Source organism: Eublepharis macularius, chromosome 2 (genome assembly GCF_028583425.1).
Source record: "Eublepharis macularius isolate TG4126 chromosome 2, MPM_Emac_v1.0, whole genome shotgun sequence".
Classification (NCBI taxonomy): Eukaryota; Metazoa; Chordata; class Lepidosauria; order Squamata; family Eublepharidae; genus Eublepharis; species Eublepharis macularius.
This window is the reverse complement of record NC_072791.1, coordinates 67,094,452-67,116,188: the sequence shown is the minus strand read 5'-3', so window position 1 is coordinate 67,116,188 and position 21,737 is coordinate 67,094,452. Positions and strand designations below refer to the sequence as shown.

The following is a 21,737-nucleotide window of genomic DNA, read 5'->3' as shown; positions in this document are numbered from 1 at the left end:
TTCCATTATAAAATGGTCCCAAATTCGAGCTTGCCAATTAGAGATTGTCGGTGTGGATTTTTGTTTCCAATTAGAAGCTATAATTAGTTTTGCAATTGCTAATAATGTGAGTATTAGATTTATTCTGATTTTTGGAATCCTTGGATCTTTCCAGTGGCTCAATAAAATTACTTCATATCTTCTAGGTATTACATATCCAAAAATAAACTATATTTCCTTAATTACTTTATCCCAGAATGCTTTTACATATTTGCACTCCCACCAGCAGTGGACAAAGGTCCCCAGTTCACCACAATTCTTCCAACATTTAGGAGCAATAGCATGGTTTACATGATTGAGTTTGACTGGCGTCAGATACCAGCGAGAGCCTATTTTTACAGTCTGCATTTTGATATTTATAATTCTAGAAGTATAGATGTGAGATTTCCAGATTTCCTTCCAGTTGTCGTTGGAAGGATCTATGTTACATTCTTTTTTCCATATTCTTTGATAGGACAGCAATTTGTTTCCCTGCTTTACATTAATAAGGATATGGTAAATTTTAGAAATTAGCCCATTTTGTTTATCTGTATCATTTCTTAACAATTTTTCAAATGTTGTGAGGGTTTTTTTAGACCTTTTTAAAATTTATCTTCTGTGAGCTATTTGATTTGTAAATATTCAAACCATGGAATATGTGTTCATGGCTGCAGTGTTCTGATTTAAGTATCCAAAGATCAGGGTCACTTGGCTATTAGTATATAAGATTAGGAAATCTAGAATTGGAAGTGTAGCATTACAATAATCTTGACAGAATGGAGGTATTCTAGATGACTGGTCAGGCCTCATTCAGATATAGGTGTGCACTTAAGAAGCCCTAAGCATCTAGTTAGCTTTTCTATATCAAATCATTTAACTACTGGCAAGAGGTACACCACAAATAATATTTTAGGTTCATTACCAGGTATAGTACACAAGTAAAACTGTTACAAAATCTCTGCTTCCATCTAAGCCTTTATTATTAAAATGTGCTTATTTAGCATTCTTCGTATTAGCTCAATCAACAGAAAATCATACCTTCCATACACAGATCATTAAAGGAGGCAAATTGCACAATTACATGAGATAAAAAGTATCTTACTCAAAGATAAGCAAGGAGTCTCTCTCTTCTAAGAAGATGCTCCTGATCAGTTCAGCTTGTAATATTTTTAGTGTTTTAGAACCATCTCCTAACAATAACTAACTGTCCTGCTTTAAAGAGCTCATATTCTTGGCCTAACTAATTATCTTATAGCCTTCTGATACACCCATCCTTGAATTATATCTCCAACCTCTGTGAAGCTGTACATTCCTGTCATTCTCAGACATTCTCTGCACCTGGCCTACAATATATAGTATCTATCAATATGGGTTAAACGGTTCTTCTAATCCACACAAGGCCTTAACTGTGTTACTTCTTTGTTTCATGTCCCTCTCTAAGGTTGTTCTGTTCTACACCTCTAGACTCCCTATGTGGCATGTCTAGCTATGGGGCCAGGCTAGCGCTGTTTCTGTGTACAAAGACATCCTCTATTATTTTCTTGGTCAAATCCAGCAACTGTTCTCCTATAGTTCTTGTAACAGTGGTCTGTATCTGTAACAGTGGTCTGGCAGCTTCTAATATCAAAAGATACTACTACATTTCATGTACGGCAGCAGTCATTTACTGGTTCAGGAAGGATGAAACAAAAATTATTTGGGAGATTGAGCAATTGGACCTTGAAATACTTTATCTAAATGGGTGTGGTGAGATAAGCAAATCTACCTGGTAAAAGGAGGGAATGATATTCCTTTAGTCTTATTTAAAGGTAGGACGAATGTCAAACATCCTTGGAGTCAAAGCATTCACCTTGTACACCGGTGCTACATAATACAGAGTTTGCAGAAGCTTATGATCAGGGAATTTTAAATCATGCATGGAATTATGTTTTGCAAGGTTCATTTATTTTTATTAAAGAGCAGAAAATTATGTCCTTTGATGAGATTCAACAAAAGGTGGATTATCTTTTGGTACATCAATATTTCCAGATTAGTAGTTTTGTTAATTTCAAATAAACTGAGATGGAAATTTTTGTCCTTTTAAATATATTTTAATCCATTCTTGATAACTCGGCTAAACAGAAAATATATATATACACAGAAATCTTCAGTTTATAAGAACAGCTGGGGGAAAGATCAGTTGATAAATATCTTTAATGATTAATGGTTACATAAGAATATGATGTGAAGACATCAGTAAATATAAATATGATGGGAAACATGTTAAAAATCAGTATAAATAGTATCTAACACCAGTTAGAGTGACTAAATTTGAAAAATCCTTTAAAAGATGTTTGAGTAGGTTACCTCTTTAGTATTTGGTGGCACTATCCAACAGCCAAGACTTATTGGCACAGTGTATTTAAAATTTTGGAAGAAATCACAGAAGAAAAGTGATATGTGATCCAAAAATTGTGCTGTTGGGACAGCTCCCCAGACAGTTGAAATCACACACAAAATATTTGATTCAGAATTTACTCATACCAGCACACATGATATTGGCACAGCATTGGAAACAAGATAAGTTGCCAAGCTCAGTAATTTAGATTCATAAAGCATGGTTCATTATGTTAATGAACAAGATAACAGGTTTTAGACAGATGTGGGAAGGGGAATGGGATGTGCAAGGAAGTCTTATAAAAGTTCGGCAACTCTTCATTTTATAGTGGAGTCAGATTAAACTGGAAAAGAAAGTTAGAGGAAATTCTGTAGTGTGTATAAATAGGCTGTGGGGCAGGTCACTTGGATTATACCGAAAAGTGGTAATATGGGGTCCCTGGAAGTGTCTGATAAGAATGTACAAAAGTTTGTTCAGATTGTACTGGTTTTATGTTGTTATTTTTTATTACATTTGTTAACTTTCTTTATTCTTTATTCACTTACATTGATTTCAATTGGGACACTTATTTTTTTGCATCTGTAATGCTTTTCCTTATCCAGTTGGAATGAATTTCCCCCTCACTCAGCAGATCATGTCTGCCAGATTACAGACAGATAGCAAAAACACCCCAATTCTATAGGCAATTAATATTTTCACTCACAGAGCAGGCACAGGAAAGTATGATCACACTGGCACATGAATGAATTTGTTTATCTTTTCCTGGAACTTTCAAGTGGTGAGAAGGGTATCTGTTTTCAGGGTGGATAAAAATCAATGATTTTTTTAAAAAAATCAAAAAAATCGGATTTTTTTTATTTAAATCAGATTTTTTTAAATAAAATGCTTTTTGAGGAAAATATATTACCATCCAAAGGTTATTCCATCATGAAATAAAGATTAGTTTTTAATTATGTAGAATAAGGCTGTATATGTTTAATTTTTTTTGGTAAATAAATTTCATTAATCCGTTCACAATGTCATGCTCTTCAAGAGGTTTTTGTAAGATTATTGGGCAGTTTCTTTGCCTACAAGATATTATCACAGATGCTTGGTTTTGCAGTTCTCAAAACTGAATTTGTGTCAGCTCAGCAGAGATCACATGCCTCTTCTTCACAGCAAAAATGTTATAACATGAACAGAGTTGAGAAAAAGACCTTAATCCTATTGTTCTACAAACCTATGAAGACAGAATCAACCCCTCCAGTGCTACGTTTCAAGAAGTTCAGTGAATAGAAACAATATTTTTCTGATTGTTTGGAGTGGAATAGATCTGCACAAGAAGAAACTAATGTGAGGAGGGAGAGGCAAGCAGTACAAGATGAAAGTGAAACTTTTTGAGCACAGTACTGCACAAGTCTTTGGATCTTTTGTATGACCTGAGGTTTATCACATTCTTTCCTTGGAGGAAAAAACCTATAATGGCAGCAGGCCGTAAAAGAGACCCAGTTTGGGAATACTTTAATGAAGTTCCTTTACCTATCGGTAAGGCAGGCATCTACTTGCATATTAAAGTTATACCAGCAAGAATTAGTCTTTATGTAGAAAACTATGATTTAAATCAAGCCTTAATGACTAGTGATTTAAATCGTGATTTAAATCAGTTTGATTTAAAGCAAATCTATCCTGTCTGTTTTTAAATAAAAACAGTACCTGACAAGGGAAGCCAAGTGCACTCCCTCACCTTTGGCCTGATGGGTTTATTTCAGCATTTTCTCCATCTTAGCTAACTTCTGGTATTGGAACAGGAGAAAATGCTAAAAATCAGCCACGCATAGTGAGCAGGGGTGGGTAGAAGTTTTAGTACACTTTGTCCATGTGCATTTACTTTTGTTTAAACAAAAGCTTTCATTACATATGAATGGGCATATGGGGTGTACATATCATGCATAAATGTACACCCCATTTGGTCCTGAACTTTAAAAGGCTTTTTAAATTCTCTTGACCTAGCACTGTATCCCTAATTCACACAAACCTGTCTACCTTGCACAGAAATGTATTTTTCATCACTGATATCTCACATAAAGAGAATTTGGATCTCCAATCATAGATCTATGATATCATATCTCGTTTGGCCTGTGTGTAGGCAGGGAAAGGGGACATTTTCCCCTATCCCTTCTCCACAATCTATAGTGTGTCACAGCCTATCATGTGTGTGTAGACAATATACCCTCTGTTTCTCTGCTTTTCCAAAGTCTGCAGTACCCATGTTCAGATGGTACAAGCAAAATGGTTGCTGTTCACAGGCAAGCAGGCATGGCAGCAGATTACAGAATGGAATAATAAGCAGAACCCATGCCCATTTATGTAATATCAGACAAGACTTCCTGAGCCATTGGGGACAGAAATGGCAGAAGCATTTGCAAACTCTCTCAGTAGGACGATGTGCCTGTGTCAGATTATCTGCTAAATTGCTGCCTCCCCTCACTGCTTTTCCCGCTGTCCTTGCTGTGTGGTACTGTTGAGTATGAAACAAGAGAATACTTGTAATTTCCAAAGTTTTTCCAAGATTTTTAACGGTTACTGTTTAGTATATTCAAGATTTGGTATATTAAAGCACAGAAGGGATTTAGTTCAGAAATTGGTTAGTTAGCTTCCAAACACATATCTTTAGTGTCTGTTATATTCAGTCAAACTGCAATATCCTTTGTCTGGAAACATTTCTCCTCATTTCTGCCTAACTTAGTGAACTCAGCTATCAATTGCAAATTAAAATTTGACCACGGATTTTTCAAATCCTTTGCTTGTTGTCAGTCTCGCTGAAAAATTTGGACTCCCGAAAAACATGCTAACACATGCCTCCATGTATTGACTTTATGGGAAGATGGATGTTCCCATTAGTTTGTATCCAAAGCTGCTACAATTTGCTTTTCAGCATTAGTGAAGACTTTATTTAATTTTGTTGTTCAAGTTCTAGCTCACTCTTTGGCCCACCAGTTAGCTTACAAGACTTTCCAAAAGCCCAATTTCTAGAAATTTTGCTCTGTGTAGAGCTTTAAAAAATCAGTGAAAATACAGGTAATTAATTTAGCAATGTATTGTCGAAGGCTTTCACGGCCGGAGAACGATGGTTGTTGTGGATTTTCCGGGCTGTATTGCCGTGGTCTTGGCATTGTAGTTCCTGACGTTTCGCCAGCAAGCTGTGGCTGGCATCTTCAGAGGTGTAGCACCAAATAATTAGTAATGGTTTTTAGCTCTTGGCAGCCCTGTTTTTACCGATATATTCCTTTTTGAGAAGCTCATAAGATACTGGAATTAGGATTTCTTTCATGTTCCTGAGAATCGGGGCCTCATTTTTGTCCAATCAGGGTTGCTTTCCTTGGGCTATATTAGTCCTGTGCTTAGTGGTTTAGCATTGATGTGCTGCTGGCATGTTCCTTTGTGTTCTTACTAGAGAAGCTGCAGCCAAAATTGGCAGCCACTGTCTCTCTGTGGTGGCTCTCATCAGCCTTGTTATTAGAGCACTAGGAGGCAACATCAAAAAGAGTCCAGCAGCTCCTTTAAGACTAACCAATTTTATTGTAGCATAAGCTTTCGAGAATCACAGTTCTCTTTGTCAGGTGCATGGAGGGCAGAAAGAAACTGGTCAAATATAGAGGAGGGGAGGGGAGGAGGAGAGGAGGGATGTAAACATTGGTCAGGCCTCATTCAGACATTGTTGGCACATGAGGGCATATATCACATTGGAGCATGAGCAGCTGTAAGAGCCAGAGACAGTGTAGTTGATGCCATTGGGTCCTGTAATTGTATTCCCTGGGTAGATATAAGGGCAGAGCTGGCATCTGGGTCTGTTGCAGGGCCTGGTACCTGTGCTGGCAACTCTGCTAGCCGATTCATGATTGTAAGTGAGAAGTTGTTTAAGGTTGGGGGGTTGTCTGTAGGCAAGGAGAGGTCTTCCACCCAGGGCTTCTGAGAGAGAGGCATCATTTTCCAGGATGGGTTGTAGCTCACTGATGGTACGTTGGATGGGTTTGAGCTGGGAACTATAGGTGACAACCAGTGGTGTTCTGTTGTTAGTTTCTTTAGGTTTGTCCTGGAGCCGGCTGTTTCTGGGTACTAGTCTGGCCCTGTTGATTTGTTTCCTCACTTCATTTGGTGGGTACTGTAGCCCCAAAAATGCTTGTTGTAAATCTCTTAAGTGGGAGTCTCGATCAAGAGCATTGGAGCAGATACGGTTGTAACGTAAGGCTTGGCTGTAGACAATAGACCGAGTGGTATGTTTAGGGTGGTAGCTGGAGGCATGTAGATATGAGTATCGGTCTGTTGGTTTCCTGTGCCAACAATGTCCTTCTGCTCTGTACATTGGACAAACCAGCCAACCTCTACGCAAAAGAATAAATGGACACAAATCTGACATTAGAAATGGCAGCGTCCAGAAACCAGTGGGAGAACACTTCAATCTACCAGGACATTCCATCAAAGACTTAAAGGTCACTGTAGTTCAACAGAAACCTTTCAAAAACAAAATCCAACGGGAAGCTGCTGAATTGGAATTCATATGTAAATTTGACTCTGTCAAGCTGGGACTGAATAGGGACTATGAATGGTTATCTCATTATCACAGGTAACTGATTTCCTTTACATAGGCGGGGTCAGGGAGAGTCCAGTGGCACCTGATGTGGGCTTTCAAGGACCACAGTTCTCTTTGTCAGATGCATCTGGCGGGGAGGGCTGTGGTTATCGAAGGCTTGTGCTGCAGTGGAATTGTATGGTCTTGGTGGTGCTGCTGGACTCTTTTTGATTTTGCTACTACAGACTAACACGGCAAACTCCTTTGAACCTTACACAAGCAAACTGATCCCCACATCAAAAGGAGCTGTTTGCATCTCCATATCAAAGGAGTTGTTTACATCCCTCCTCTCCTCCTTCCCTCCCCTCCTCTATATTTGACCAGTTTCTTTCTGCCCTCCATGCATCTGACGAAGAGAACTGTAATTCTCGAAAGCTTATGCTACAATAAAATTGGTTAGTCTTAAAGGAGCTGCTGGACTCTTTTTGATTTTGCTACTACAGACTAACACGGCTAACTCCTCTGGATCTAGGAGGCAACGGCTCAGAAAGCAAAACTGAGGGAGCCAGTTGGTATCCTGGGAGACAGCCTGTGATTGATGGGCTAGAGCATTTGAAGTGCTTGTTAAGGGGAAGGCTTTTATAAAACAGTCTTTTCTAGTACATTGCAAAGTTTCCTCCTGTAAGAAGTGCGGCATACAACATTGGTTTGTTTTGTTACAAATTTTGAAGATGACATTTTTGTCCCTGGTTTTTCGTTACCGGAGAAAAGATACTGAATGGGATGTGGAGATCCTCTTTGACATAGAGAAACAGGCTTCTGCATGAACAGTTTTTTCTTACACACAAAAAAAGCTAAGATTGCATCCGCAGAAACTCTTTTAAGCGTGTGTTGTGGGTTGCCTGGCCTTAGCATGCAGCGATCTATATACTTTTCATTCTCTTGCAGTTATCCAAATCCATACCATGCAGCTTTTCCCATAGTTTTCTTATCAATAGTCAGTACATCTGTGATAGAACTAGAGTGCAAACAGCATGTAAACAGTAAAAAAGCATTGCATTAGTTAAGCATTATTAATCCAATGTTGTTGCTGTGAAATTCTTGTCCTGTTCCATGATGGTGATATTTGTTCATTCTCAAAAATGTAAAATGTAAATAAGCAGACTATTGAGATTAATTGAGGAGAGAAAATTCTTGTGTGCATAGTGGGTGGAACAAACATATTTTTAACTGGATGGTTTCTTCTGCCATCTTTCCAAGAAATGTGCAACTGTCTGATTCCTTCCCTTTTTAATACAAAACTGTAAACATATTTAAATATAGTGAAGAACAAAGAATTTTTGCTCTGTGCCCATTAAATGTCTTCCCCAGACTCTGATTTTGTGGGTCTCTTGGGATCTGAACTGATTGTCATTGGTGGTCTTAAACACTGAAATGCCAGTTTCCTAGCACAAAGCAATGGGTTTGTTAAATGTGTCCCCTACATTGTCATGGGTAATTTGAAAAGGACATTATATAATCTTTATAAATAATACATACCCTTGCGGAAAGAACTAAAATGTCTTGTATCACATTGTTTATCAAATACTTGTTGACAACACATATTAATTGTGGGCTATTTCCACACTGAGTTTTCTTTCCGATTTCATGTTTAAACTGGAGCAGGTTTTATTGGAGTATCCGCACATCAGTGGGGTGGGAGGGAAGATGGCAGTTGTGGGAGGCTGGGCAATCGAAGCAGCACAGAAAACTCACTGTGTGAGTGCAGCCCTGGTTGGCTCCAGTGGATAAACTGTTTTTAGGTTAATAGGATAATTGGGAAAAGTAGGGAGAGTTTACTGGCTCTTTTGTCTTCCTGTAGACAAAATCAGAACCTGGAAGGAAAAGTATCTTTTCTCAGAAGATAGCTGCTAAGAGAGCAGCTGAAGTGGCTCAGGTGTCCCCTCCAGCTGGGCTGAAAAACACCGAATGGACAACTCCAGAAGCTGCCCCTCCTCCCATGGTCTTGGAGGCACAGCTCTTTAGAATGGAGGAAGGTAAATGGAGAACTCTGTGAAGCCAGTGTCCTCAGATCTTGAAACACGGAGCTTCCCTATGTCCTAATTAAAACCCTTTTTCAGGTCTCGGGCAAAATCGATGATTCCTTGGCCCCAGCAATGGAAGAGGGAAGTAGAAAGTAGAAGGGGAGGGATGATCTATGCTTGGACTTTTTGAGGCCTGAGAGGAGTTGTTGGTAGGGAATACAGTGAAAAGAACATTGCTCCACTAATAGTGCAGTTTTAAGCAGGGTTACCCCCTTGTAAGCCCATTGATGTAAGTAGCTTTAGAAGGATATAATTGTACTTTGGCTTGTTCTGTAACTCCTGGCATTAACAAGCAATCTGAGAGACATAGCACACCGTCTCTTGTGTGGTGTTGGGGACTGGACTTTGTTGACTTCATTTCTCATGGCACGAATTTCTGGAGTTTTGGCAAGTTTGGCCATGGTCTCTGCAGGAAGGGCTGCTACACGCTTTGGGAACTGGTGTGAAGAAGCACAGAGTTTCTATGTTCTTACCTAATTTTCTTTGTCATGTGCCCATTCTTCATGTGGCAGACAAGCTTTCCCATCTTTTTATGGGTCTGTCTAGCTAAAGCGTGGGCTCTGACAAAGCCAGCTGTTCAGTCGTAAATCTCAGTTTGTTTCGTATAGAAATGGCATGACTGGATAAAAGAGAGGACGAGTAAGATACCCTTTCTGATGACACAATAAAAAACAGAGCTCCAAATTAGTGTAGAAGTACATTTTTGGTAGTAGGGGAGAGAAAAGGAGTCTCAGGTCAGACCAGCATCATAAGATTCTTCTTAAGCATTGATGGTTACGGTACAGTACTGTACAATATTTTTTCAGTATTACTTCTTTCACAAAGAAGTTAGCCACTGATTTAGAAAAAAACAATTAGATTTAATGCTGGATGCCATTTTATGTATTCACAGATAGATTAATGTTTGAGGAAAGTGTGTGTTGGCTTCCTCTCCGTAGATCTGATTGAGGTGGCTCTCAAGAAGGATTAAAGCAACAGAGACAATAAAAACCATTTTAAAAATTAAAAACCTGAATGAACAACTTATACAATACAATAGTTTAAATGTGTATACTAGAATGGTATGTAAAATGGTAAGCTTCCTTGTATAATAATGTGAAAAGCCATAAAACCAACTTCCCCAAAGCAGCTACATCGCATCATTAACAAGTAAATCATCAGAATTTGCAGATCGAAAGAACTGCTCTGCAATAAAACTAGGCCAGAGAAAAACCTATTATTAAAAGTTCTAGACACTAGAACTATCCTGAACCAGCTCCTAAGAGGTAGTAAACTAGATGGAGAGCTGCTGTAGCACAGTGGTCAAGTGGTTCGGCTATGAATCAGCACGCTACTGATTTAAATCCCACTACTTCTGTGAGCTCAGTAGGTGGCCTTGGGTAAGCCGCTCCTCTCAGCCCCAGCTCCCCAGCTGTATTGTGGGGATAATAATAACACTAACTTGTTCACCACTCTGGGTGGGGCACTAATCTGTCTAGAAGAGTGGTATATAAGTGCAGTTGTTATGATGATGATGATGTCAAGTGAATCTTTGCAAGAAAGACTTTGCCTGTGTTCCCATTCACCTGTTTTCAAGCCCAGCAGAAGATGGTCATTGTACATGTGTTCTAGTAGGTTAATTTACTACGGGTAAATTGCTCACATTGTTTTTAATTTCTAGAAAAGTCTGTTGGTACTTTGCATATTCAGTGGCCTCGTTTTATCACTGGTGAGGGTCTTGGAAGCCCAGCTGGTGAACAGGAGATTCAGAAAATCCATGAGGAAAACTTGGAGAGACTGCAGTCTATGTCCAAGGAAGAGATATTGAAAGAGCAGAAGCGACTACTGGATCAATTAGGTATGAACAAATGCGAAGGAATCTGGGAACATCTTGCTAATTTCCCTTAGCTGAATGTCTAAGTTGATACACAACGGGTAAGTCTGTGCATATAAATCATTCAGTAGTTTGGATTTTTGTCTCCCTCCATACTCAAGATTTGGAGCAGTTTGCAACAATTTAAAAAGTTGTCTTAAGGGCGGTATATACATCGAATGATGTTGTTGTTGTTGTTATTAAACAAACTCCACACACAAAAAAACCCTGTCCAGAGCTTCTTATTTAATGGACTGCAGTTTAAACAAACAGAATTGCTCCCATGAATTGTTTCTGCACCTGAAGACTTCTTGTTGGAATATACATGCCTGTGACTAGATAACAGATCTGTGAACTACAAAGTGGCTTTCACTCTCAGGGATAAAGGACTGTTATGTTTTCTTCATTAATGTGGTCCTGTGTGCTTAATTTCCAACTCGGAAAGCTTTGCTCAACCTAAAGTCCAGGCTAGAAATAGTCATCAGTAGATTTGATGGGAAAAACTGAAGCATACATTTATTTATTTTACTTCACTTATATTCCACCTTTCTGGGTACAACTCAAGGCAGATTACAGCTGGAAACAGCGTCGTAAGGATGGTACAATACATAGAGCCAAAAATAGAGACAATGAGCAGCATTACCAGATTGGAGTCCAATGCAATGAAACATTATTACATACCATGAACAGAGTAATAAATCTGTATTACAAATATAAATACAATATAAAAAGCAAAATAAAACACCATAATATACACAATGAAGACGACTTTAAATTCCACAGGTATTAACTACAACCTTACTTACATTATACAGATGCCCCTGGAACCATTTTGTCTTACCAGATCTTAATGCTGTACTGTCACTTTTCTATTACTGTCAGATCCCAGTTTAGTTGCTTTCTTAAAGTCACAACGTGGTCTTGACACGAGTCAGAAAGGAGAAGAAAAAATGGAACTAGAGAAGGCAGAAAAGCTTGTGCATTCAGAAACATGGTCCAAATCCCAGCACGAGGGAAAGGAAATCGTGGAAGCTCCTTCCTTACAGGAGCCAGCAATGGATGAAGAGTCAGACACAGAAGACTTGCGCGGAACTGAAGCCTTTGCAAGAATGGATGTCGCAGGTAAGGAAATGTAACTGTTTGTACCATTGACACAGTTTACCTTAATTTTAAAAATCAGGCCACCAGGTTTCTAGATCATATTCATGCGCAGTTTTGCTTGGTGCTGCATATTGGCCATTTAGAGGCCAGCAATTCTTTACTCACATTTGGAGTCCAGCAGTGCCATTCTAAGGAGAGCTACTCTTCTAACTCCATTGACTTCAGCGGACCTCTTAGAATGGGACTAGTAATGGGACCATTTTATTATGAACACCAAAGCATATTTTACAAGGCAGCTGACTTCTGGTTGGGGGAAGGGAGGAAGATTGTTCTAACCTCACTTCATGTCTTGATAAGAGCAGTTTTTACATGCTTTTCTGTGCTGCAGTTGCATCCCTTTATGGTGGCAGAGAGGTAAAAATACGGCAATTAGAGATGCAGCTGCTGACAGAATAACTTTAAATGGCACTTTCACTTCTTGGCTGACTATGTGTCCTTTGGAAACAATCAGTGGGTTGTGTGTGAGGGGAGTGGCTGCTGATTCATTCATAATGTACCCTTGTTCCAAATGGCAATATGACCTGGTCCTTGTGAATGTGCACATTTAGAGGGCGTTTCAGCTAGTTTCCCCTTTTTGGGCTCAGTGTTCTGCCTCCATTTGGAGAATTCTTCTCATTCAGAAGCTGCCACCAACTCTGTCTTACAAACCCTTTTATTGGAAGGTGTTTCTGGGCCTAGCATTTATCTCTGGTGCCCAGCAGCAATATACTGAAGGTAATGGGAAGCTATATTATTGGGGATCCTGGCAGAGGCTTTACAGGAAGAATAAAACAGCTGTTGAAGTTTCAGTAAGGGAATGGACTTAGGAGACAAAGGAGCAGTGTGGAGAGACCCGTTCCTGTCAGTGTTATAAAGCTACCAGTGCTCATAATAACTTGCTTGTGCCAGCTAAATTAAGCTAGAGAATGCTTTGATTAAAAAATGGAGCACTGGATGTACCTACAGAAGATGTTAATACTGTTGGTGTCTGTAATATTGATAGGTGTGACCAGGCCACTAGGAAATTGTTACTGTTGGGAGGGAGATTGGCTACAAAACTGAAGTGTTCTATTCAACAAGAACTTGACTTGAACATCTGACAGCGATGCTGATTCTATGAACCTAGGCAGACCATGAGAGGGAGGGTAGAAAGGGCCTAGTTGCTGTGGCCCTTTCTTACATGCCCAGGGTAATGCTGATTGCCACTTTGGGGTCAGGAAGCAATTTGTTCCAGGCCAGTTTGGCCAGGGATCTTGGAGGATTTTTTTGCCGTCTTCTGGACATGGAGCAGAGGTCACTGTGGGGGGAGGTAGTTGTAAATTTCCTGCATTGTGCCGGGGGTTGAACTAGATGACCATGGAGGTCCCTTCCAGTTCTGTGATTTTATAAGATTTTTGTAGTATTTCTGGAGCTTGTTACCTGTCAAATTAAATGCCACCCTCTGGCTATGTAGGAGGGCCTGCTAGAGGCACGAGGAATGTTGTAATTTTGCTGCCTTCCTGCCATCCAAGAGCCAAGGTGTTTTCAGACGCTGGGCAGGCCCCAGTACTTGGCCCGTGGTCTGCAGACTGGGCTAATGGATAACATGAGAGCTGATGTGGTGTAAGGATTACAATGATGGAAGAAGACCAGGAAAACCCTGGTTCAAATCCTCACTTAGCCACAAAGCTCACCGGGTGGTGGCCTTAGGACAGTTGCTCCTTCTCTGCCTAGCCTGCCTGTCAGAAGGGGAGAACCAAGTACGTTGCCTGAGCTCCTTGGAGGAAGGATGGGATAGAAATGTAATGAGTAATGGAAAAGTTCTGCAGACCTCTTTCCATAGCTTCAAAGATTCCTGATTGTAGCTGGATTCCTTCCTTTATTCCTTCCCTTTCCCCCACCTTGTGGCTTACCTCTTCCTTTGAATGTCTTGCGTCTCCCCTTCCCCTCCACCCCCACCTCTTGTCGTTCTGTTGCTGTTTCCTTCGTTGATCTTTTGTTTTGCTGTATTCTCTGGGTCTCGCTGCTGCATGGAGTCTGCTTAATGAGATCTGTGAATTGCCTTTGGATTTTAGCAGTGTGGCTTGGTGAGATAACGCTGGTGTTTACTGCTTCCTTGTTGAGAGAGCAGCTTTAATGTTTAAGAGTGGAGAGGTGGATTAGCACTTTCAGAAGAGTGTGCCTCCTCCCTCTCCCTCCCGCTTTATTTCTGTTTCTGTCATATTTTACCCTCCCCCTCCTTTCCTGCACCTGGTTTAATTTTTAGCAAGTTAGTGCAAAACTGCTAATATATATGATGTGCTGCCTTATGTGAAGTTTTGATCTGTTTGCATCAGGTGAAAACAGTACTTCAGGCCAAACAGTTTTTAAACCATGGAGAGTAGTCAGTAACAATGGATTGATGAGTCAGGTGAGGTGTAAGCAGAAAAACAGACCTTGGTTCTTGGGGCAAGAAAAGTATGTTGGGCCAAGAGAGGGTTATTTCTGGAGGGGATCAACAGTGCCATTCTAAGCAGAGTTGTACCCTTCTAACCCAATTGAAATCAGTGGGCTTCAAAAGGTATAATTTTGTTTAGGATTGCGCTGTTGGCATATCTCCTAGGAGAGAAGAGCAATTATGAAAATCAGTGGAGCATTTCAAGCTGCCTGAGGTTACGTATGCAGCACTTTGTGCCCAGCAGGAAAAGTAATATTAATTTTGCATTAGCACTCAGCATTGGAAGGCTGCCACTGTTGATGCCAAGGAGTAAATTTGTCATGAATAAACAAGCAGCAGCCACAATTCCAGAGTGGAGAGGACAGTCTGCTCTTATGACCGTAGGGCAGCAATTCATTCAGACTGCTAAAGTCATGATGGAAGCCTTGGCTTCTGTCTCATACATGGGGTCCTATATTCCTCATGAAGTCACATCTGGAACGTATAGCAGTGGTGGGAGCATTGAAGGGCATTGTGTTGTTATTCTTCTACCGGGGAAAGGAAAAGGCTAGGTAAATCGACCTAATTCCTTTGTGTGGGAGAACCAGTTTGCACATTCATATTCACGTGTGATAACTGCAACATCATGTATTGAATTGCATGTGTGATTTTGCCACCACAGATCAAGCATCACAGATAGAACTTCCATTTCAGTTTGTTGATCTGAGTTAGAATTATAACCTGCACCACCCTGATGCTCCTGTTGTGCCAAAACGGTACGTCCTATGGAATGTGGCAGAATCCTGGAAGGTTCTCTAGTGAATGTTTGCAGAGAGAACTTCTGGATACCTTCCTCCTGCTTTGCTTCATGTAGTCATAGTAGAGAGCCATGAAGTATATGGTTTGAGGTTAGAGGATCAGAGTAGAGCAGGGGGAACCCAGCTTTAAGTCTCCATTGTGAAGCTTATTGGGTGACTCAGGGCCAGTCCGTCTGTGATAGCCTTGGGCTTTAGAGGTCATGGGTTCATTATGATTTCCCTTGTTTTATCAGGTTTTCTGGCCCCTGTGACCTTCCTAGACTCCAAGGCAACCTCTTTGGCATCTGGACTTCTTAACAGGGGTCATGTGCTTGCTTGAGAATTTTTTTGTAAGGAAGGGGGATTAATCCTTTTCTTTCTGCCTAAAGCTCCGAGGAGAAATTAGTCTGCTGTCTGGAAGAAGGCACCTTGGCAAGGGTCCCCTCCCCATCAGAAAGGGTCTCACTTCTGCAGCGGCATTGCTTTCTCTCTCTCTGAGCCTAGCTGCCAATTGGAGGGATGGTAAACTGGAAGTATGGTGGACAGTTAGATGGTGGTAGGGACAAGTCTGTTGCTGAACTTAGGTTCTGGAAGGGACGGTATTTTGAAAGATGTGGGGATAAGGTTTGATGGGCCATTCTTGTTCAACAGTGTATATTGGGAGCCAAGTTGCAGGAAATGACACTAGATGCTGATTTATGTGTTGCCCACCCCAATCTGAAAAACAAAATCTAGGCTTGGAAAGGTTCAGTGTGTATTCACCATTCGGGCTGCCAGCTTGTGTTTCTATAAAAGGGTTTCTCAGCAGTTGAACAATCTGTTAGTGCCCTGGAATATGTATCAGTCTTTTTTCCTGTTGACAAGATTGCAGTACTAGGGTCTAATGGTACACATTACTAATCCTATTCAGAACATGATTTTAATCAGCCTTCTGCATTTAGTGATTAATAGAGAGAGAGAGAAAAAAAAGTTGTTGAATTACAAATACCAAGAGTTCAGTTTTCCACTGATGTCTATTTCCTTCTGCTTCACACCCACCCTGGTATATTAATTATTTATTCCGGTATTTTGTGCCATGTAAGCCCAAACCTGGTACATGCATTGGATTGAATGTGTACAAGGCTGAAATTTGGTAAGCTTATTTTTCTGGCCAGGGTAGATAAGCCTGGACTTGGTCCATTGCATATTGTGAGCTGTTGTGCCTACATTGACATGATGGAAATTATCTGAGCTCTTCTCTGAAAATAATAGACAGATAAGAAGCAGCTCAAAGGAAGAAAAGGATAGGGACCAAAATGCTAAGTCATCTCCAATGATAGGCACCTAGCAGACCTGTATTGTATGCACTGGAAATTCAGTGTGTGTGTGAAGAAGGCCTTCACAATTTACTATTATTTTGGGCTTGTATGGATGTACTGAAATCTGGAGATGGGGAATGCCCCACACACCAGTTTGAAAAAAATGTGGAGCTGCCGTCACAGCCATATTTTTGGCTTATTTAAAATACCAAATAAACAAAAAAGGATCACAGAGTTCAGTAGCCAGTATAGGAATTCAGTAGCCAATATAGTAGCATTATGTAGTTGTTATAGAGTCACATTAGGATCTGGGAGACCCAGGTTCAAATCCCCACTCTGACAGGGAAGCTCGCTGAGTGACCTTGGGCCCATCACACACTCTCACAGAGAGGCTAAAGTGGAGGAGAAGAGAATGATGTAAGCCGCTTTGGTTCCCCATTGGAGAGGAAGGCAAAAGTAAAAATGAAGTAAATAAATAAATAAGAACATTAACAAAATAAAAAGCATGCCAGCTGCAATCGAAGGACAAAAAAGAACAGTAGCGTCTATGACAGTAATTGAGAAATGGGACGGGCAGGGCTGTGGCTCAGTGGTAGAACATCTGCTTGGCATGCAGAAAGTCCAAGGTATCTGTATGGAGTATGGAGTTGAACGCCCAACACCCCCCCCCCCGAACTCATCCACAGAGCCCTGGGGAGCTGTCGACATGCTGGCCCGACTCGTGAGACGCCCCATGTACTTGAAGTGGCCAAAGTAACGGACTTGCCATTCCCAATGTTGCTAGGGCAGGGTGCCCCAGGATTCCGGGAGCTCTTATGCGAAGCCACAGATGCGACCACCACCCCTGGACCATCCCATATAACCACCGACGCAGGGCCCAGAGACTGGTGGAAGGCTGGTGCACTGACCCCAACTTCCTGGCCGCACAGGAGGAGGACACCTCCATGCAGCAACATCGGGACTCCATGGCGGTGAGTGAAGGGCAGATCTGGGATGAATGGTGGACCGCCCATTTACCCTGCATATGAAGGGGGATTGGTACAGGTTGGCAAGGGCAGCCAGGGGCCTGGGTGAGATGCTCCAGCTCTTGGTACCCGCAACCTTCTGGGCGCAGGTCCTGTGATTCGCCCATGAACATGCGTGGGCAGCCCACCTGGGACCCAGCAAGACCCTCACCAAGATCCTAGACTGGTTCTTGTGGCCGTCTGTTGCTGCCAATGTTGCTGCCCCCTACCTGTGGTCTATTTGCCATTCCACCAGATTGTGATGGACTTCGTTGGACCCCTCCATCGAACCCCCAGAGGCTTCTGCTACACGCTGGTAGTAGTGGATTATGCCACCAGGCTCCCAGAAGTTATCCTGTTGTGAACCATGCAGACTCCAGGTATCGTCCGGGCTCTTCACCCTGGTGGGATTACCGGGCAAGATACTGACAGACCAAAGCACCCCCGTTTTGGCCACACTGATGTGCCAACTCTGCCACAACCTGGGGATCAAGCAAATTTTCACATCGGCCTATCATCCCCAGACAGATGGCCTCATGGAACCACTAAACCAGACTATAAAGGAGGCCCTATGAAAGCTGGCCCATGACTGCCCCCACCAATGGGACCTGTATGTTGACCCCCTCCTATTCACTCTGTGGGACACCCCCCAGGCATCCGCCAGGTTCAGCCCCTTTGAGCTACTATATGGTCAACGGCCCCAAGGCCGTCTCGACTTGTTGGAAGACGGGTGCCCAGGGATGAGGACTCTGGAGTCCCCCGCCAGTGACGACGCCCGCTTTCCCCACCAGTGACCACGTCTGCCAATTGAATAAGCATTTGGAATTGTCCCAGGAGGAGGCTCCCTGCCAGCTGGCCCGTGCACAAAAGCAACAGAAGGCTGCCCACAATTGGGAAACCTGAACTCAGTCCTTTAAACAGGGCGACAACGTGTTGGACAGCATTCCGCTGGGATGGAGGTGACCCTTGCCAAAGCCCCTACGTAGTATCCCGTGTACTAGGACCTCTCACCAATGAGATCCATTGCGGGCCTCAGGAATGCGACTGGAAGACCCTCCACATCAACCTCCTGAAGTGGTGGCAAGAGAGGCCAGCTGGAGAGTGCCAGCTAGCAACTGACCCACTCGAGCTCCCCGGGAGTGAGCTGCCGTGGGCATTGGAGGCACCCAAGACAGAAGACCCCCCCAGATGGATCCCAGCTTGACCCCCATGCAGTGGACCCAGCTGGCGACAGGTGGAGCAGGGTCAGTCACACCAGAGCCAAACCCAACCAGGCCCAGCTGGCCCCACCTGGCAGGAGGAAGGGAAGAGCGGGGGCGGGGCCAGGGCTTAGGAGGGGCAGGGAGATGCACAGGGATAGGCCAGCACAGCTGGCAGTATCTCAGGGACGGGGAAGGGAACAGCAGGGACAGGTTGGCGCCTGGAGGAGGTGGGAACGAAGTCCCAGGCAAGCCCCATAAAATCGGGCAAGAAAGGGAAGCCAATGAGAAGTGTTGGGACACAGAGTGGGTAAGAGAGAGGAAAGTGAGACAAGCCAGAGAGAGAGTGGGGAGAGTGCTGTCTACCTGATGGAGGGAGAGAGGGACATGGGTGCTGTAAACCCCCTTCCTCCCCGCTTTAGCCTGACCATTGATGGGACCAACCTGGAAGACCCACCACCCCCAGGCGCTGACAGCCCTGGACCAGAGACTGACAGTATCCCCAGTTCAGAAGATCAGGTAGCAGGTGATATGAAAGACATCTGCCTAATACCCTGGAGAGCCATTGCCAGTTTGAATACACAATGCTGACCTTAATGAACCAATAGTCTCATTCAGTATAAGGCAGCTTCATGTGGCTCGTGCATATAAAATGGTCTTTACCTATTGGTGGAATGTGAAGAAGGAATATATGCTTGAACCCTGAACATAGTTCCAGGGTAGCTTTATCAAAAAGAGAGTTTGCAGTGGCACATTAAGTGGTGGACCACTCAGACAACCCTATTTTACTATGCCTCTGATACAGAAAGAAACAAATAATTGTTGAAAGTAAGCCCCCAAATAGATGCTTGAATTATGAGTCTCTAAAAAATTTTTTTTCAAGATTTTATTTAAAAAGAAAAGATGTGAAAATAGAAAAGCTTCTCTATAAATTTGCGAGAGCTGTGTTTAACTTGATTCCTTTACTGCCTGTGGACATCATTTTTCATCTGACATTCAGGAAATAATGACTTAGATCAGTCTCACAAAATTGTTGAAGTGTTAAAGTTTATCCTTCCTTTCTTTGTTCCTTCCTTTTAGTTACATAGCCTGTCATGCTAAATAATTTATCTACATAGTTGTAGTTGAGTTAAGATACCTGTATTTTTAGCTCTTTTGACCTTTTCATTAAATTTAAGTTGGACCTTTATGGTATCCCAGATTTCTAACAATGATTGTGTGTTAAATTGCAGTGAAGTTACTCCTCAGTTTGGGGGTCTCCTCCAGACTTGCATTCAAAACTTGTTGCTGACATAGATCATCAGAGTGTCTTTGTTTTCAGATCCTTTTCTTACAGTTGTCGCTGGAGTGCATTTTAAATCCTTTATCTCATTTTGTTTTCTGCTCTTGATTTCTGATATTATTTGAAGCCTCTCAGTACTTCTAGCCTCTCAGCCCCATCCAAGTTGATGTTCAGCTCATCCTAATTTCTTTTGTGAATGTCATTAATGGCATCATCCACTTTCCTCCTGTGGATCTAATGGAAAGTTAAATTGCCAGCAGATCTTTGATGTTTATGTATTGATGACTTGATTTTGTAATTCCACCCTCCCGCCCCCACTGCCCTCAGTGCATGAAAACAACATTTGAAGTACTTTTCAAAGCCAAACAGTGTTGGGGAAAAAAATAAAGCTTTCACCTCTTATGTGCCCAAGAAGAAGAACTTTTTTGTTTGTCTTTCTGAAAAGGTGGTGATCTTCCTCTGAAACCTCGGAAAGAATGGCTTCACATGGACAATGTGGAGTTTGAGAAGCTGGAGTGGATGAAGGATCTTCCCCATCCTCAGCAGAAGAAAACTAGAAAGGTTTGAAGAATAAAGTTTCTTCTCTTTCCCCTCCTTTTATGTCAGTGTGCGCTGTGATTGCAAGTCTCCATCAAAGTTTGGTTGGTACATTTCTTCTTGTGGAATTTAATCTTTTCAAGAGTGATATGGGGATTATAATATCATATTGATTTAACTAGATAAGATTTTAAGGGAGGCTGGGTTTTGCTAGGGGTAAGATTGATGAACTGTTCACACTCAAATTATAGCCTTGTAAATCATGTAAGCTTCCTTGGGAGATGAGAAGAGGTGAGATTAATAAATAACCTGGTGTGCTTTTTTAGGCTTGGAGCAAGCAACTGGAAAATATCAGTTGGTCTAAAAGTGCACAGGATATAAATAACTGGAATGTATCCTTGTACTCCAGAACCTTTGTAAGACTTTTTGGAAAACTCCCAGTCTTCAGTTATGGAATTTTTATCAAGAGTGCTTTGCTGTATGAACCCTGGGGTTCATACTGGACATAGAGCGAACATTTTCAGGACACTTGGATGGACCCTGTGACAGATTTCTGCAGACAGAAGTGGGGGGCGGGATTTGGGTGGATTTCCCTCTGCCCTGCTGCAGACCTTTAATACTCTCCTCATGCTGCTCCCGCGTATGAGGGCTGTCTCCCAGAAACAACGTTGAGGCTGCAGGGAGGTTCTTTCCCTCTGTGGAAATCACCAGTGGATCCAAACAGCTGTCCTCAGCAAACCAGTCTTGTCATGGGTCAGCCAAGATTGGAAGAAGTGTTTTTAAGGACTCAAGCCATTTTAGGACTTATGCAGCAGATCAAGAGAGCAAATGGTTTTGTGTTCTCTGCAGCCTCCAAATTTCAACGGCAGCCCCACGTAGAATTCATTATTAGGGGTGTGCACCCGAAAAAAGATTTGGGAAAAAACTTTGGAAAAACCCCAAATCCAAAGCAGCATGCCACTTCGTATTCGGGTTTCTAAGTTGCTTTGGTATGCTCCGTAAACTTTCGGAGCATACTGAAATGACGGGGGAGGTCCATCCCCACCCCCACCCCACTTACCTAGTCAGGTGGAAGGCTTGAGGCAATGCCGTGCTGGTCAGCTGGCTGGCAGAGAGAGCATTCCCTTCTGCTGTCGCCACTCAACCATAACTGGCCGGCAGAGAGGGCCTTCCCTGCCATCGTCGCTGTGCAGCCGTGGCCAGCT

At 42.2% G+C, this 21,737-nt stretch overlaps 1 protein-coding gene across 3 annotated transcripts in view; it reads left to right on the top strand.

The window, feature by feature from the left end:
• The window catches only part of RPAP1 (RNA polymerase II associated protein 1), a 65,750-nt gene that overhangs the window by 12,641 nt on the left and 31,372 nt on the right, over window positions 1–21,737 (top strand). For 2 of the 3 annotated variants that reach the window (XR_008596548.1, XM_054971962.1), the window contains exons 5-8: window positions 8,806–8,980; window positions 10,689–10,865; window positions 11,763–12,002; window positions 20,441–20,556. Coding sequence is in view for 2 of the 3 variants with exons in the window: in XM_054971962.1 (XP_054827937.1) it covers window positions 8,806–8,980; window positions 10,689–10,865; window positions 11,763–12,002; window positions 20,441–20,556 (708 nt within the window). In the remaining variant the exon portion in view is untranslated. Of the gene's footprint in view, window positions 1–3,886; window positions 3,920–8,805; window positions 8,981–10,688; window positions 10,866–11,762; window positions 12,003–20,440; window positions 20,557–21,737 lie in introns of those variants that run through there. The other variant, XM_054971963.1, reaches the window with a different exon arrangement.